At 41.5% G+C, this 19,341-nt stretch overlaps 1 protein-coding gene across 5 annotated transcripts in view; it reads right to left on the bottom strand.

Annotated features, from left to right (window-relative positions):
* Positions 1-19,341, bottom strand: part of LOC138468321 (exportin-5-like) — a 2,334,215-nt gene that overhangs the window by 441,935 nt on the left and 1,872,939 nt on the right. For all 5 annotated transcript variants that reach the window (XM_069608827.1, XM_069608826.1, XM_069608825.1 and 2 more), the window contains one exon: positions 5,847-5,894. In XM_069608827.1, coding sequence (XP_069464928.1) covers positions 5,847-5,894 — 48 coding nt within the window. The remainder of the gene's footprint in view (positions 1-5,846; positions 5,895-19,341) is intronic.

Genomic DNA, 19,341 nt, shown 5'->3' with positions numbered 1-19,341 from the left:
TAAATATTTCACCCTACAGTTTTCCCATTTACAATTCCAATCTAATAATCGTCTACACACCCGAGCGTCTCGAGCTGGAAAAACAACCGTCTTCTCCCAATTAACTTTCTATGCAGGATTGGGAGGTTCTATGGAAGGTTCCAGTTAGGATGAAAATTGATCTAAATTTATGATATATTCAACAGAGGATTTTGGGCCGTCTGTTTTGGACTCCAGTTAAAATGCACAGATTTGGCTTAAGGGAGGATAGTATGTGTTGGAGTTGTTCTACGGAGGAAGTCACTTTGCTTCACATGTTATGGAATTGTTCGAGGGTTAAAGGTTTTTGGAGTGAGGTTTTGGATAGAGTTGATTTGGTCGGGAACATCTCTTTTCCAAGGACACCATCATCAGTTCTTTTGAAATCACCAGTGGGCACTCGTCACTTTAGCTATGCGACTGTGTGTTGGGCTAATAAGGTGTTTTTGGTGGCGACTCGTCAAATTTTACGCCTCTGGAAGACGAGAAAGAAACCAAGTATTGATGAATGGTTATCGCAGGTGCAGTTGCTCTCAAGATTTGAGAGGATTAAGTATTATGCTTTACATAAAGAAGAATTTTATAAGGAACAGTGGGAGGCTTTTAATGAACTGTGTGTGTGAATTAAGTGCTGATGGGCGATGGTTTTTGTTTCAGAGTGGTTAATTTACTATTGTGTTCTTTTTATTGTGTTTGTCTTGTGTGGTTGTGTGTTTGTGTTTTATTTTTATTTTTTTCTCTTGTTTTCCTCTGATTTTTGGCTAGTTATTTCAAATTAGGTTTATTGCGATTAGTAGAGATAATCGATAGGTTTTTCTTATTTATTCTGTACTATTTGTATCAACTTGTATAATGCTTTTTTCGTTTTGTCGTTTTCTTGTTATCATAATTGTTGTTTTCGAATGATATGTATTTCTTTTGATAAATCTTTATTTAAAGTTGTCAAAAAAAAAGAAAGGGAATATACATTATAATGTCCACCCCCCTCTATCCCTACTGCTTGGGCCTAAGCCCATAGCGGCCTTCCAAAGCCGGAACGGATCCGTCTCCGGGAGTCTTTCGACGGTCGTTCCTCGTGATTATAAAGGATAGCAAGATAAAATATAATTTAATTGTTTTCAAATAAATGGCGATATGCCGAAGGAGAACTCCACTATAAGCGTCTGACTAGAATGGCATTAAAAACAATCTGAGGGACCTCGACGCGTGAAGGACCATGGGCACAGTGGACATCACACTAGGGAAAGTATTACTTGCACGCCCTGTCAACGTCCCTTTTCAAGTTTTGAAAACAACTGTAATACTCTGCAGCTTCCACTAGATGTCGGCCTATGCACAGCATGTGGATATAGCAGATTCCACAAGCCTCAGATAATATATATGTACATTACTCTCCATAATCATATTTCTGATGCTTGTATCTGTTTAGATGGCTGTGGCAGTGGTTTCTTTTTTTACAACCTAGTGACATGTATCTGCAGGCTGATACTTCAGCTGCAGTCAAGGGTGGACTGGCCTATCGGGAACTCTGGATATCTCCTGGTAGGCCTCTGCACCCTGGGCTTCTTTTGTGTGGTAACCTATTTTATTTCCAAATGTTCTCATGGGAACAGGGTTGGGCTTGCTGAAAATGTGGAATATGGTGCCACTTTGAACATTTTTTCCAGGGTCTCTTTTGGTTCCCAGTCCACCCCTGGCTGCAGTGCCTGACCCAAGGGTAACCATTTTCTCAAAATGGCCCTGTCTTCTTTTTTCACCATTTCTTATTATTTAGTTTCTTCCTGGCTTTTACTCTGTTTGCATCAGGTTTGAGTCCTTTGTGCGGGCTTCAGCCCTGAAGGCCGGCCAGGCTCCAGTGTGTCTGGAAAGGCAGGAAGTGGGGGAGTGCCCCAAAACATCTCTGTCCTCTGTCTCTAGGTGTGCCTGAGAGAAACAAGATCCAATTGGCCGACTGACTGTCCTGGAGGACAGCCAGCCTCCTGTGTGATTGGCAGCATATGGGTGAGAATGAATGGGAACTTGCATAAAAAGCAAGAATTTTGGGACTAACAGCAGAGTCGACCACTGGAGGACAACATCTGAAGCAGAAGATTAGAGAAGACGTCAGCATCCTCCTGGACCGTGAAGTACCCAGTGAAGTCCTGCAGCTGTGTGGACCCAGTTTTCGGATCGACAGGGAAGACCCTTAAAGGACGACTTCCTTCCTTTGGCTGGTGGGACCAACTAGCCCCAAGACAAACTCTAAAACTCTATTATGGCGCAACCCTGACTTGTTGCAAGGCTGCAGAAGCCTAATACCCAGGGCACCTCGACCACTTGTGAGTGCATTGTCTTTTGAAGTCCGAATCCGGACAGATCTCCTTGGGCATCAAGAGGATCCTACAAAGCAACACATCTGCATCCAGGGTCCCCTCACCAGAGTCCAGCACCGAGGGATCAAGGAAATACTAACTAGAGCTTTTCATTCTTCTTTGGTGCTGAGAAAAAGGTGCCAAAACCACAAAGCTGCTGAATCAAAGAAAATCCATTGCTGCAGAGTCACACCAGATTTATTTATTTTTATTTATTTCCATTTATAAAGCGCACAACTGCCCTGGGGCATCGTGGCGCTGTTACAGTATATTTACTTAGGTGCAGGCAAAATACAGTGTACAGTGCTTAGGTACTAGATCATTACATATTAGGCCGTATTCAGGTTCCTTGGTTACAGTGGAACAGCAGAGTGGAAACAAACTATTTGAATAGCATGGTTTTCAGAGCCTTCCTGAAGGCTAAGAGGGATGTTTCTTTCCTGAGTTTGGGTGGTAGTAAGTTCCAGGATTTTGGTGCTACAACTTCAAAGCTAACCCCGGCGGCTTTGGCTCTGTTGAAGGCAAGGATAGAAAGTTGGTCAGAGTATAGTTCTCGCTTGGGTCAGAGTGTCCTCCCTTTCGTCACCACGACCAAGGACCAGGAACAAGGGTCTACTGCATTGCATTGTGAAGGCAACCAGCTGGAACAACTTCATTTCAAAGGTAGTGTGGGGCTTGGGGTACTTTATCCTTTTGCCATTTGGGGTGCTTCCTATCTTGGTGAGTGCGATTTAACCCTACACTAAGTTGACCTCAATTTACCTGCATTCTCGCGCCTTGAAAAACTTGTGTATAGGCACGTTATAAATGCCATACCATAAATCATTGGCCTTACAGCTAGTGCTTTCTAAAAGTGACTCCACTTTAGTTGCTGTGATTTCTCGTTTGAACATTTGACTATTTAAGAATATATTTCTAAGAAGGAGAGCATCAGAACTTTGACTTTGCCCATTGACTTCGGCTGTCCTGGCTCGGACTACACAGACCCCCTATATACATTGCAATTACGGGACTTGTTCCCCCGCACACACAGACCACGCCTACCTCTGACGCGACATAGCAACAGTAACTAAGCCATAAACACACGTAGGCTCTCACTTTCTCTTCCCACGCACGCGCGGAAATACCACCACTATTCGCTCGCGCATGCGCAAATTACTTGCTCTCGCCTTTTTCTTATCGCTCGAGTCCCCGGCAGGACACTATGCATGCGCAGTGCACGTTCAGCGACGAACAGAATACACAGCTCACTTCGGGAGCTCTTCCCAGTACGAGAAGGTAAGCATACCGCTCTCTCCTTCGGGATACTATAAGTACTGGCACCATAGGGACTGTTACATTTCACTGTCAGTCCCCATATATAAGAAATTTCCGTTTTTCCTGTAATAAATAGAGATTACCATACAGGACACTCGTCCTTGCACAGTTAGCCACACTGTCTCACGATCTCTACACCGGCCAATAATAAGTCACCAGCACTTAATTTTTTCACGTGCACTTTGTTGTCAATTACATGACACAGGACACTTTTCTCTAACACATGCTGTGCCTACGTGTTGTAGTGGATGCCTCTTCTGCAACTCAAGAGAACGATCTCTACTTGGTGCGGCACACTCGTATCCGCCATTCCCCACGCATCATTTTGCCCTGAGACAAAATACTGTTGAAGACAGGTATGTCTGAGCACTGCATCATGCATTTTAGTTACTTATCTAGTAGAACCTTTTTAAACAACACACGTTCCTTTTCTTGTTCCTTATCCACAGTTTGTTCTGAGCAACACACGAAAGACTACTCGATTCCTTCTCATTTTACAGTCCTGAGGAAAGCTATAGAACAACCCACCATCAACACCTGCGCTGTTACATAGCTGGAAACACATTTGAGTGTCGACTCTTTTTCAGTGCATGCTCAGTAATATTGCACTTGATAGCCTTGTAGTATTAACAATCATGTGTTGTTGACATTATATGCCGATACAATATAATGGAAATGCAATTTGTGAAAGTGGACTTTTAGTTTGTCTATCTATTATAAAAAACTTGTTGTGTGTTAATTAAAGCAGTTTTAGCACCTGTGAAAAAGTGTTGTTGGGTTCTACTACAAAAAATACAAGTCCTACCAGTGTAGACTTGGTTTCATGTATGCCAGTGCGACACCTGTTAGCGTCTCAGAGGAAGAGGCAGCCAGAGTCCACCCCCTTTTTTCTGCAGTGGGATAATGGACTACCTTCATTCCTTTGGGAGAATCGAACTGTTCTTATAACCTACCAGTCTGTTCTGATCTAACCCTAACCTTTCCTTCCTTCCTTAAATGTTTCAATATTGCAAAGGTGTTACCTATATAAATGCTATACTGACCTCAAATGACGTCATCTCCGGGTGCTGGAACATGAGTAACATATGAATGAATTACTCACCTGCTTTACTGCTCACTTTAATTGAATCCTAACTTGGGATTCATGTTGCAGCTAATTACTGCTTTTTAAAGAATGCTTTAAATGTCTGTGTATAAATAAGTAATGTATTATATAACTTAAAGTAAGTGTTTAATTGGATACTTGTATTTACTGATTTCATTGTACAGCTCTAAAGCTCACATTACCGTTCTTAAAATAAGCCTGTCAACTCAATCATACTACCGATTTGTGTAGCACAGGACTATATTAAAAGGTGGGTTACCTAATACCAAGAGAGAGGTCCGTGTGTAGTCCCACACCAGTTGGACTGCACTAAGTCTTACCTAACAAGGATGTCAGTCTGCATCACATTAACTATGCCCAATAAAAAACATATGTATATGGGGTCTGCAGCCTTGAAAGCTGTATGGCTTAGGTTTATAAGGTTATTAATGATAAAGTGCTACCTTTTAAGGCAAAGACAATCTAATAAAGCGCAATGATGTTTTTTTAGATAATTGCATACCCACAACTTATTGATGAGTGGCTTTAAAGTCGAGGTGAACATCCAAGGATGGCTATGGCTAATGGGTGGTTCTGAATCATGCTGCTTTACTAGTTTTGGAGTTTTGGGGAAGGGGGTGGCGAAATCGGTCGGCAAAGCATTTCAAACTGCAATGTCTCCTCAGACAGACCACCGGACCACACAGCCGGATCCCCACCGTTACAGTATCAAGCTGTGAGGCAAACTGCTTAGTTACTTGCTCTTTAGGCTCGTTGACTATTGGTAAAGATAAATAAATTCCCCAGAGGCCACTGACCAAGACAATGAGTATGGTAACATAGCAAAAGGTTAATTGCATATCGGGTGATATACAAACATAGATGACAAGTACTGTAGGATGGGTTTCAACAATCAACTAAGTAGTGAAAGTCTATGAAATGTACAGTTCAAGGGCCCACCTACCCTAGTCTAACAAATCCAGGCTCAAAACAATAATGCATACACTGTAATTAACTAAAGTTATTTATATGATGCGATTAGTCCTCTCCAAAACTTAAATAGAATATGTACTTACCAGAGTTTATGTTGGTTTCTTCATGTTCAGATAACTGACTGCCGACATCTGAAAGACAGACAGACAGTAAATACAGAGCTCACACAGGCATGACATGTATAAAATATCTTATTTCCTAACCGTCAAGCAACCACCACCTCAACTGTAAAAAAGATAGTAGCATATCACAACAATATCATCAAATGCACAAGATATCTAGACAGTTTGGATAAACTATCTCCAAATCAGCCTTATTTTAGATAAGAAAAACGAATTACTTACCTCTCGGTAATGTTCGTCCCATGGATTCCACATATAGGATATGCCAATGCCAGCGCAGCTTTTCTTCAGAAACGTTTCCCCTGCCAGGGGGTGCAACAAGGCTCTGTTTCGGGTCTGGCCAATGCCTCTGGGCACACTGCGCTGGACAGGACATCAGGGCCAGTATATATTGAAGTGCCGCCCTGCAGTGACCTCCGTTCATGCCTTTTCCCTAGCACTCTGAAGCTGAGCAACGAGGGGCAGGTAGGGAGGGCGATGAGGAATCCATGGGAGAAACATCCATCAAAATGAACGTTACTAAAATGCAAGTAATTTCTTAAAAATGGTATTGTTTGGATGAGCTTACAATTGTCGGTGCGCCGCAAGATAAAGAAATGAAATCCTCTTGGAATATTGTTTTGAATTCTTTTTATTTGAAGATTATAAGCATTGTAGCCTTTATGGAGGACACGTGTTTCGGCAAGTTTCTATTGCCTTTTTCAAATCCAGGCCTTGCTCACTTGTGTGAATATCAGCATAATGCAAATGAAGGAGGTAGAAGTGGAGCCCAGTGATTAAATTGGTCGAAGTTATATAATGTCATATAGGTGCGAGGAAAAGTGTGGAAGGGAAATGTAGATGATGAGTTTTGTAATTTACACATTCGTAAATGAGACGTAGTCGATATAGACAGAATACAATAGATAGATTTTACCCTTGCTCACTTGCGTGAATATCAGCAGAATGCAAATGAAGGAAGTCAGTCATGGGTTCAATCCCACCTGCGTGGAAATTACAAACAAACCCATTTGTTTCACTTAGTTAGCTTGGAAGAACGAAAACGCATATGCATCATTGAGAAGAGCTAAATTAGGTCTCATATGATTTAGTGATTCATACATTATACACCCATGCCATACAAGAGTACGTGTATGGTTTCTTGTAATGGCGGGTCAGTTTGATAGTAATTACAGAGTGCGCTGATGCAGACCATACTCCCACGCGATATAATTATTGGTAGTAAGTAGACTGACAAAGTATTGCTGTGCAGGATAAGCCGCATTACTGATAGATGGCACAATATCCTTCCTTTCAGAGGATTTTTAAAAAATCTCGATTTAGATGGTACAGGTCACACCTGTTAACCATGAGTCAAGAACAAAAATGTAAGGAAATATATACACGTATATACATTATGCTCATTGGTGAGGCTTTAATTGTTATTTTTCCAAATAATGCGGAAGATAGCGTCTTTGCAAAATTCAACATTCAAAGTATGAGCAGAGAGGAAAGCATGCACACGTTTAGTCCTTTCTAAAGCTTGAATTTGTATTAACCTGAATGCTACGGATCAAATCGTCTAGGCACGATCTGGATTATTTAGAAAATAATGTAAGGGAATTAATACACGTGTGCGCATTGTGCAACGCGTGTTCTCATCATGGTGGGATCAGGCAGTGGAAGACCCCCCGTGTATGGGTGGGTAAGCAGCAAGGTCTTAGCTCATACGGATGCGTCCTCCGTGTGCCAAATTGTCCTTGTTGAGTATGCCGGCCCGTGTGTCAGAAGGGGAGATGAGTCGTTCCTTCTTGTTTTACATGGCGGCCATATTTTGGGCAGTTCACAAACGTATCTGGCCATTCATTAGAATGGGAAAAGTGCCCATTCAAAGATGGAGGCTTAAAGGTAATGCGGATAAGACATGTCGCTTGTTTGAGCCAAAAAGTGTATTTAGTATAATCACATTAGGAATGAAATTGAAACGATAGGTAGTTCACATTAGGTTATCACGTATAGTTTTGGCTAATTTCAAATCTATTCTGGATAGCGAATAATAACACCACACAAATTGCATTGTGGTTAATGTAGTTTTGAGTGAAACATGCAAGGAGAAAGGAAGGGGGAGAGAGTAGGCCAAGAAATGCGAATTTAAATGTGTTGCACTTGTCCTGTTAACCCAAAATCGTGTATAGTTTGTGACATCAGCTTTTTTAGGCAACATCCTAAATATGTTCAGGTATATTCACTTTGTGTAGGGGAAAAGAAAGAGAAAAAGATGCATCAAATTTTTTTATACCTAAGAGAAACAGTACAGGCTATACCAGATATAATACAAGTCAGCAAATACATTTAAAGAAAATGAACCATTTCATTATCAGAATTCAAATCGAATTCTACCGATCTATAGCGCCAAATTAGTCTTGCTTCAGCTCTTCTTAGATGTAATTCCTGATTACCACCTCTTTTGTTGCTCTGAATTTTTTGTAGGGCAATAAATGTAATGTCTTTTTTACTGTCCATCTGATGAGTCATCTGACAGTGTTGTGACAGGGGCAGATTGCTGTCTTGGCTGCTTATTGCTGAAAGATGTTCTCTTATACGTGTTCTTAATTCCCGTATGGTACTCCCAATATATATGGAGTTGGCATGTACATTGGATAGCCTAAACCGCATATTTTGAGCGACAGTTAATTTGTTGTTTAATTGCTGTCTTCATCCCATTTTTGTCTGCAAACGTGGTAGTTTCAGGTAGAGCGTGCTTACACATGGTGCAAAATCCACATTTTCTAAAACCAATTGCTTGTTGTTGGAGCCAGTTTGTTTTTGCTTTTTCATCATAATCTGGCAATAAAGATGACTGATATTCATTTTCAATGTTTTAGCTCTCTTGAATATCAAGGTTGGTGTGTGTCTGATGTTTTTGACGATGTGAGGGTCCAATCTAAGAAAGTACCAGTTCTTTATGTATTTTTTTTTATTTTATTTATTTTATTTGTTTTCTTTTCTCTGTTTATACGAGTTATGAAAAAAAAAAGTTATATATGAAAACAAAGAAAGATTTAAAAAGCTGTGGCTAGCAGTAATTAAAGAAGATAAGCATAATGCTCGCCTCCGTGTCTTTAATAGAATCAAGACTTCCTGCGCTAGTCGCATGGGCAATCTTTATTATAACCAAAAAGAAAATTGATTTTTACAAGACACAATTCACAGTAAATGTATATGTAAAGGTTCATGATTGTGACCAGAAAGGTCTAGTTTGAGTAGTTAACCGACAGATGAATTTTCAGTCCATGTGGCCTTTTTCAAAGCTGCTTCCAGCATCTGAACTGCAACTATTGACCATTTTGTCTTTTCTCCTGCTACCAAGCGACACCACCATAGGTGGTCTTCTCTGAGTGAAGAGTCGTTGAATAGAGCCAACAAAAAGGCTTCCCGCAAGTAGGCTGTTTTAGGGCAGTTCAGGAGCAGGTGTCTTAGAGTTTCCACCATTTCACATTGGAACAGAGTCTACAAGTTTTCAAAGCTGTTTGAGAGCGAATGGACCGAATTTCTTGAGTTGGAGTTAAATGTAATCTCATTTTCATAAAAGATTTCTGAAGGTTCTTGTTTGGAAATTTTATACAATAGTTCAGCTGAAGTTTCAGCTTATTAGTGGTTGGTGGTAGATGACGTAATAATGTGTTTGCCGTTGCCATGTCACACGTTTTAATCCATTCTTCTTTGGCCACTTTCAGGGTTTTGTATCAAGTCATCTTGGGTACAAGCCAGATCTTTGAGCTTCAACATGAGTTTCTGCTCCCAAGTATTCAGGGCTTTACAACGCCCTTGGTGAAGTTCCACCTGAATCATTTTGTAAATCGGAAGGCTTTCTGGCATTATGATTTTCCTGAGGGTACTCATTTGCCCTTGTTCCACTGAAGCCGGCAGCGATAGCAAGCCAAGTTCGCGTCTGATGGCTGGTATCGACGTTGATTTAGGCAGGCCCAAAACCACTTTCCAGATATAGCCCTCAAGTTTTGGCCATATTGATTCCTGTATATTTAACGCCACGTCCATTCCGTAGGTTAATGAGGGAACCACCTTCTGTTTATAAAACTGGATCTCTGGTAAAAGGGAGAATTTCCCATATTTACGGTCAACTAGCCTTGTTTGTGTAGTCAACATTTTTGTTTTACTCCATAGGGCCTGATGCATTGACTTCTCGGACCTTGATTCGTCGATCATTATACCCAAGTATTTTATATCTCAATCTTTATGTTATTGGGATACCAGTTGCCATTCACTCTGCCTTTAGAGCGCTTATAGTCCAAGATCAAGATTTGTGTTTATCTCCAGGTCGTTTGCCAAGTTAGTTAATTGGTGCTGGAGACCTATTTGCGTTTGAACCAGAAGGATCAAATCATCCGCGTAGAGAAGTCTAGGTATTGGGTTACTTCCTACTTGTGGTGGAAATGCTCTGACCAATGGTTGGGTATACTGAAAGTCCCCCAGGAAGGTAATAAAAAGGGCCGGTGCGAGAGGACAGCCTTGTTTGACTCCACGTTCTGACTTAAACTGGTCGGACAACATGCCATGCCGGTTTAGTCGAACTCAAATTGTCGTGTCTGTGTGGAGTGCGATTATTGGCTCTAGAATTTCCATGGGACAGTTCCAGTTAGTTAATTTGGGCCATAGTTTTTGTCGACTAATTTTGTCGAAAGCTTGCGACAAGTCAATGAAAGCTACAAACACTTTCGGCGCACTGTTTTTTAGATTTTCTTTTATGATGTTCAAAATCATGATGTCGATACTGGTGCTAGCGTTCTTTAAGAAACCAGGTTGCAGTGGGTCTAAGGATGGATAATTTCTTGCCCACTTTTGAAATCTGGATAGAAGTAGAGTCGCAAAGATTTTGCCCATAATGTCTAACAAGGCTATTGGGCGGTAGTTGGCTGGGTTTTCTCTATTTCCTTTTTTTAAAAATTGGAACCATCACCGCTTCAGTCCATGTTGATGGAATTTGTTTGGTAATTTGATATTGCTCGTAGATTTTAGTTATCAAGCAGGACCATTACACCGGGTGCTGTTTCAGGTCTATGTTGGTTAGACCATCCGGCCCAGGAGCCTGGGATTTCAGTTTTGAACTTGCTAGCAACACATCTTCCTGATCTTCTAAATTCACCCATGTTGTTTCGTTGGGGAGCATGACAGTGTTTAGTGAAAAGGGAATTGGCGCAAATTGGTTGGTAAAAAAAAGATATCCAAGTTGGTTCCAATATGGAATTTATCAGTTGACTATCAGTTTGTAGGTCTTTGTTTTTTGTTAAGGCCCAGAAGTCTCTTGCGCTCTTTGAGGTTAAAGTTTTGAGCATTTGTTCCGCATCGTTTTGGTACATTGCTGCTTTACGTTGTCTTAGCCAAGATCTATACGATCTTGTAGCAGCCCTCAAAATGCTCTTTTGGTTATCATCGTCGTTTGATCTGGACAGGCGCCGTAACTTTCTCATCTGTCTTCTTTTACAGACGAGCAGTTTGTCATATTCATGCTGTCCAAATTTCATTGAACTGCTGTGGTTTTCTTGTTTTGTCCTGTGTGGTAAGAGCAGGGGGAGATAGTTCGGCCTTACTGGCACGTCACAAGTGTTTCTAGATTCTTTATCGTACTTATGTGTAAGCTCTTTTATGTTTGGCGCCGTTAGCTGAATTCGTGTTTGATTAGTTAATGGTTCTATGTTGGCTGTATAGGTTAGTTTCTGAACACTTGTAGTTTCAAAGGCCATGGCTAACAAGTTATGGTCTCTTTCATTGTGTAGACCTCGTAAGAGCTCACGTATGATAGTAGGGCGCGAGAGATGAAGATGTAGTCCAACGTTGCTGATGCGTGTGCTCGTTCCCATGTAGGAAAGGCTGGTAGTTGACCTCGCACAATTGCTACGTTGTAGAAATTTCTGGCATCCATCAAGTTTGACCATAGCTCTCCTCTTACGGCGGCTGCTGTGGTGGTTGGTACGGTAACGGAAGGTAGATGACACTTCGCATTAAAGTCACCACAAATAATGATGTGGTCAGTGCTCAGTTCCGTTGTAAATTTGTCTAATATGTTGGTCACTGTGTCGCAGAAATCGCTATTACTAACTCTTTGGGGGTTCCAATAGACGTTTATAATGGCGAGGTTAGTCTTCCGTATACCCTTTGCAGCCTCCTTTTGGTGAGTCCACTCTGTTTGGAGAACTAAGACCCCGTAGGTTTCTGCACCTTCGATTTTATTGAAATGCCTGAGCCAATAAGAACTGCAGTTAAAAGGCCTGACAATGGTCTGCCTAAAATGCCTTTCACCGCTGGTGATATTTGAGTGTCGTAGCCATCAAGTGCCGGTTTTTCCCTTAGCCAAGTCTCCTGGAGACATATTATATCGAATTGAGCAAGGTCTTGGGTATCAGAGTTTAGCAGATGATCATGTCCCCTCGTGTTCTTTGTGGTAACTTGGAGGGCATCGTCGACCAGCGGTTGTAATACGTGGTCTGTAGGTTGAAAGTCCTTTTTATTTCGCTGCTAATTTTGAGGGTTTGGATTCAGGACTTTTTTCAGCCAAATCCATCGGCCTGTCGGGGCTCGTTTCTGGCTTTGATCCTGCTCTTCTCTATGTTTTGGCAGACAATCATCTATATAATTTCTGTCTGATCTTAGTCGCCTCAAGGACAAATCTGCATCACACTTCAGTTACATTTGCATGTTAAAGAAAATGTTACCAACTACGTTGGAAAATATCTTGATTTTTGACAATTTTTTTAAAAGAAACGTGTCGTCGCAATGGGTGTCAAATTTGCACCAGCCCTTGCTAATCTTGTAATGGGAACGTTTGAAGATCTGTTCATCTACCAACTAACAGCATTCAAAAATCATATAATCAAATGGACTCGTTACACAGACGATGTATTTTTAATCTGGAATGGAACCAAACTTTTGGAACAAGTCAATAACAATACCTTTGGACTGCAATTCTCTGGAATCTCAAGTGACTCAGAAATTAACTTCCTGGACCTCACCATTCCTGTCTCTGGAGACAAACTAATAACCAGAACCTACAGAAAACAATTCAACTCGCTTTGCCACTAGTTGCCACTATAAACCGGTTATCAAAAATATTCCTAAAGGAGAATTCATTAGGGCCAGAAGGAACTGTACAAACACATCTTTTGAATCAGAATGTGAATTACTCTCAAAAAGGTTTCTTGCCAGAGGGTACCCACAAATGCAATCAAGAATACAAGAACTAAAGCTAGAAGAATGAACAGACAAGTAACCTTGACCCTCTGTCAAGACTTTCAGACTCTTTTACCGGATTGATCTCAGAATCTGCTATGTCCTCTCCACTGCTAGAATTACTGCACAGCCCCAAAATCCCTTCCTCCTCCTCACCTGATGAGGTAGAATAGTTTAGCTTCTTTCGTCGGGATTGCTGCGCTGGAGTCTTCTTTGTGAGCAGGTACGGTCTGCCTCGAAAGGAAGCCACCGTGACTCTATATAGAGAAATTCACAGTGACTCCCTCTCCGCGACAGCCAGATATATTTCAGGGGAAAAAGCCACGAAGGCATAAAAAAAACCCACAATGTTTCGAAGAGGACTGTCGAATAGGCTGATCCAATGAGAGGTAATCTTCCGTAACTGAAGCAGAAGTCTCCGGAGGAGCTCTCCAAGGCGGAAGTGAGGATGATAAACACAACTGTACAAGCAGAAAACGAAGAAGGAGAGGTAGGGATCCAGGAGGAAGTGGCAAGTAACAACGGATAGACTAGAAGCAAGGAAATGGAAGAGGGTTGAAAAGGGGAGGAAGGTGGAAACAAGGATTGCTGAATAATCACAGAATAGAGCGCATGCAACACGGGAAAGCACAGTTGCAACGCGCTGATCCGTCGAGTAACCGATGGATATATACCTGACGGCGGCCATGTTGGAAAAAGACTAGACCGCATAGCAATTCAAGGAAACGTGACGGAACAGTCTAATGGCATCGGAGTTTCCACTTCCGCCAGACTCGCCAGCTGCCAACAGTCGTGACACCCTCAAAATCAAACCCACCAAACCGGAAGAGAGAGTTCAATTTATCACCACCTTTTGTGAAAATACAAAAATGATTAGAAAAATACTTAAGAACTGGTACCTTCTTAAATTGGACCCTCACATCATCAAAAACATCAGAGACACACCACCCTTGATACTCAAGAGAGCTAAAACTTTGAAAATGAGTATCAGTCCATCCTTATTACCAGATTATGATGAAAAAGCAAAAACAAACTGGCTCCAACAACAAGCAATTGGTTTTAGAAAATGTGGATTTTGCACCATGTGTAAGCACGCTCTACCTGAAACTGCCACGTTTACAGACAAAAATGGGATCAAGAAAGCAATTAAACAACAAATTAACTGTCGCTTAAAATATGTGGTTTATGCTATACAACGTACATGCCAACTCATATACATTGGGAGTACCATACGGGAATTAAGAACACGTATAAGAGAACATCTTTCAGCAATAAGCAGCCAAGACAGCAATCTGCCCCTGTCACAACACTGGCAGATGGCTCATCAGATAACAATAAAAAAGATATTACATTTATTGGCCTACAAAAAATTCAGAGCAACAAAAGAAGTGTTAATCAGGAATTACATCTAAGAAGAGCTGAAGCAAGACTAATTTGGTGCTATAGATCGGTAGAATTCGGTTTGAATTCTAATAATGAAATGGTTAATTTTCTTTAAATGTATTTGCTGACTTGTACTATATCTGGTATAGCCTATACTGTTACTCTCATGTTTAAAAAAAATGTTGATGCATCTTTTTCTTTTCCCCCACACAATGTGAATATACCTGTACATATTTAGGATGTTGCCTAAAAAAGTTGACATAACAAACTATACACAATTTTGGGTTAACAGGACATGTGCAACACATTTAAAGCCGTATTTCTTGGCCTACTCTCTCCCCCTTCCTTTCTCGTTGCATTTTTCACTCAAAACAACATTAACCACAATGTAATTTGTGTGGTGTTATTATTCGCTATCCAGAATACTCAGGAGATTTTAAATTAGCCAAAACTATACGAGATAAACTAATGTGAACTACCTATCGTTTCAATTTCATCTCTAATGTGAGAATACTAAATACACTTTTTGGCTCAAACAAGCGACATGCCTTGCCCGCATTACCTTTAAGCCTCCATCTTTGAATGGGCACTTTTCCCATTCTAATGAATGGCCAGATACGTTTGTGAAGTGCCCAAAATATGGCCGCCATGTAAAACGCAAAGGAATGACTTATCTCCCCTTCCGACACACGGGCCGGCATACTCAACGCGGACAATTTGGCACACGGAGGACGCATCCGTATGAGCTAAGACCTTGCTGCTTACCCACCCATACACGGGGGGTCTTGCACTTCCTGATCCCACCATTATGAGAACACGCGTTGCACAATGCGAGCATGTGTATTCATTCCCTTACATTCTTTTCTAAATAATCCAGATCGTGCATAGACGATTTGATCCGTAGCATTCAGGTTAATACAAATTCAAGCTTTAGAAAGGACTAAACGTGCGCATGTTTTCCTCTCTGCTCATACTTTGTTGATTTTTGAAAAGACGCTATCTTCCGCATTGTTTGGAAAAATAACAATTAAAGCCTCACCAATGAGCATAATGTACATACTTGTATATATGTCCTTACATTTTTGTTCTTGACTCATGGTTAACAGGTGTGACCTGTACCATCTAAATCGAGATTTTAAAAAAAAATCCTCTGAAAGGAAGGATATAGTGCGCATCTATCAGTAATGTGGCTTATCCTTGTTAGGGAGAATTCTCATGTATGGCTAATTTTCCCTCACCTAGTGAGTCCCCCAGCAGCTTTGCTGGACTTCTGGAGTTTATTTTTTTTTCCACCTGGTAAGAGTGAGAGCTTTTCCCCCCACTCTTACCACTCATCTGTTTTGTGATTGTGGACTCTGAAGTACACAACTTCAGTAGCCCCCTTTGTGTGCGTCACACAGCACCTTCAGTTGACTTTGAGACTTGGCACAGGGTTGACTTTGAGACTTCCCTCAACTCCATTTCTGAGGCGACTACTGTCCCCCAGAAAAGGGTAAAGTTACCGTTAACTTTACTTAGTCAATCTACCACAGATCCAGTACACCCCATCTTCCATGGAGTACTGGAAAGGGTTAACTCGTATCCCTTTTTATCTGTACCTCCTAGAGCATTGTTTCGCTCTTTTAACATTTAGACTTGGCTGGTGGCAGTGGTATCTACCCTAACGTTTCTACCGCGATTATATTAGATAAACGTGGTACTGTTCTTGGATATTATATTAGCCTCGAACATAAACCCGCTTGACCAAATCGTCTTTCTTTTGGCTCCGGTTGGGTTTATTAGCCATTTCTTTTTGTTAAAGTCCTTCTTGTGTTTTACTTTGCGCGGCAAAATAGGTTCACCTTATTTGTTCACTGTCTTTTGGCGGGCTTCTGCAGAGAAGCCCTCCTCAAGGCGCCTGGGTGTCTAGGTGGGCTGAATGTGAGGGAGGGGTGTAGTCACCCCCTGCACAGGGTATCCTAGGAAACCCAAGTCGCACTTTGTTATGATTGGCCAGGATAGTTGTCCGGGCTGGACAACCCCCCTGCTGGGTGATTGACAGCCAGGCTGCGTGCATGCAGGTTTTTCGCATAAAAGGCAGGCCTCTTGGGCTAGAAGTCAGAGAGTCGCCACTGGAACTAGAAAGAACCGAAGAGAAGCAGAGAGAACGACGGCTGCTGCAACTACCCCGTCCCGGTGAAGCCCTGCTGCAGTCCTGAGCAATCTGCACTTCAACGACTCAGAAGATCCAGTCCAGAGTCTTCTTCCCTTGAGTTCGGTGGGGATAACCACCTCATCTTACAGCCAGAGGATCCTCTTCCGTGGTCGAAATCGCTGCACACTGCTTTAGTGGTCCGGATAGCCACCTGAAGAGCCTCTCCTGTTTTTAAGGAGCGCACCTTTTATTCTGTGTCGCTGCTGCTGGCCTCATCCCTGTGTGGTGCAGACCCCCCTCAGACGTCCTCCTTCTCGACAAAGCTCCAGGAATCGTGGGTCTGCGGGAAAGCAACAGGTACAACTGCCAGGGCACCAGCTGCACCATTGGAACAAGGTACTGTGTTCTGTTGAGGAAACTGGGTGAATCCCTTTTATTCATTTCCAAGGCTTGACCTCGTCTTCCCTCCTTATAACTTTTGCTTCCGAACATTGACAATATCCAAGTACTTTTGGCTCAGTTGAATCGTGAACTGTTAGATCGTGTGATCTTCAGCAACTGGCCCGGGTGTCTTTCGACCCTGGCTCCGGCCCTTTGACTTTTGAACTCCTGTCTGTGAATGTTTCTTGATTCTGCCTGCCTAACCAAAATATTGCCTGTGATTTTTGCCTCCAACTCCCTAGGGGTATCTCAGGTGCTGAGTGTGTTTTTACCCTAGTAACATTTCGTCACTGATGCGAGTTTGGTTAGTAGACCGAACTGTCAAAAAGTGATCGCAATCGTATCCGAGGTAACGTGTTTTTGTGCCCAACACCGGTTCATGTCAACACAGGGTACTTACCTTGAGACTTACTGTACAAAGTGAATTGGTTAATTGTAGTATATTTAACGTGTAGTTTTTATTGAAGTTTAATAGAAGTGTTGTGTTTATAACGAATGGTTTAAAAATAATTGTACTTATATTTTTCTACCTGAAACTTTGAGTCAGTGTTTGCTTGAGTCACAATAATTGTGGTCCCTTTGTGTAATCTCTGCTCATATACTCTTGGGATAGGCTTGGCTGCTCCGCCACTGCTACCACTATGACATAGTAGTACAGGCTTGTACCAAAGGTAAAACTTGCATCACCACCTGTAGTCTTAATTGTGTGTAGTGGTCCCTAAGGGCACTGCACAGGATTCTGCTTAACAATCCTGCACAGCAATACTTTGTCAGTCTACTTACTACCAATAATTACGTCGCATGGGAGTATGGTCTGCATCAGCGCACTCTGTAATTACTAACAAACTGACCCGCCATTACAAGAAACCGTACACATACTCTTGTATGGCATGGGTGTATAATGTATGAATCACTAAATCATATGAGACCTAATTTAGCTCTTCTCAATGATACCTATGCGTTTTCGTTCCTCGAAGCTAAGTGAAACTAATGGGTTTGTTTGTGATTTCCACGCAGGTGGGATTGAACCCATGACCTACCTTCTTCATTTGCATTATGCTGATATTCACGCAAGTGAGCAAGGCCTGGATTTGAAAAAGGCAATAGAAACTTGCCGAAACGCGTGTCCTCCATAAAGGCTACAATGCTTATAATCTTCAAATAAAAAGAATTCAAAGATTTCATTTCTTTATCTTGCGGCGCACCACAATTATAAGCTCATCCAAACAATACCATTTTTAACAAACGGAGTAGAGGGTCTCTTTGTCTCCGTAGTAGCTTACTTGGATGCGACGATTGATCTAAAAAATATATAGTAAAACATGAAGTGACTCCAGGACTCAGCGCCATCAAGTTTGTGTATGCTTGATTTTAATTAACAATCACACAATTCATTAAAGCCCATGTGCGATTACACGTGTTTCGGCTCCCTTGAGCCTTTTTCAATCTGGGCTATTGGTTAAACACAAGCAAAAATCCATAGGTATAGTAACGTGTTACACACAATTGAAAGTGTATTATAAGGAATAGTATGAAATCAAAAAAGTTAAAAAGTATTGTAATTCATCAGTTGTACGGTTATTATACCAGCATGACGCAAAGTGCACATATAATTTCAAATGAAAACAAAATACAAAGACAGAAAAACAAGGATTGGTGAAAGGGTGTGTTAGGCAGAATCCTGTGCAGTTCCCTTGGGGAACACTGCGAAAAGATTAAGACTACAGGAGCAGCAGTAAACTCAATTGGTAGCAGTCTGCACCAAGCAGATTTACCTGGTAGCTGTGGCTGAGCAGTCAGACTTTTATCAAGAAGACTAGGGCAGTATGCAGAGTATACACAATAGGGCCAAAAGACAGTAGAGCAAACAAACACTGACCAGAGCTTTGTATAAAAAGTATATAGTTATTTATTAAAAAAACACACTTTAGGTAATACACTAGCACTCTCAATGAAAAGTAATCTAAAACACAGTCAGGTAAATATACACACCTCCCTTGATAACTACCAGACAAGTCAGGGTTAAAGCACAACTATTTGTTAAGACAGAAGTGTGCACTTAACCTAGATGGCACTCCAATAGAGTAGTTAAAGGGAGAGAAAAAGGCAGAGCATAAGAATAAAACAGTTCCCAACACTTTTAAGAGTTCAGAGCAAGGGGAGAAAGGCAGGTTATACTGTAGAGCCAAAGTTCATAGGCCTGACCCACTTTAAATGGAGCAAAGCAAAATGTGCCCAGGATAACACGGTTTAAAGTGCACTAAAAGTCTTTGC

Source organism: Ambystoma mexicanum, chromosome 4q (genome assembly GCF_040938575.1).
Source record: "Ambystoma mexicanum isolate Mex_15411 chromosome 4q, UKY_AmexF1_1, whole genome shotgun sequence".
NCBI classification, from domain to species: Eukaryota; Metazoa; Chordata; class Amphibia; order Caudata; family Ambystomatidae; genus Ambystoma; species Ambystoma mexicanum.
The sequence above is the reverse complement of the archived record's forward strand: the minus strand, read 5'-3'. Positions and strand labels throughout refer to the sequence as shown.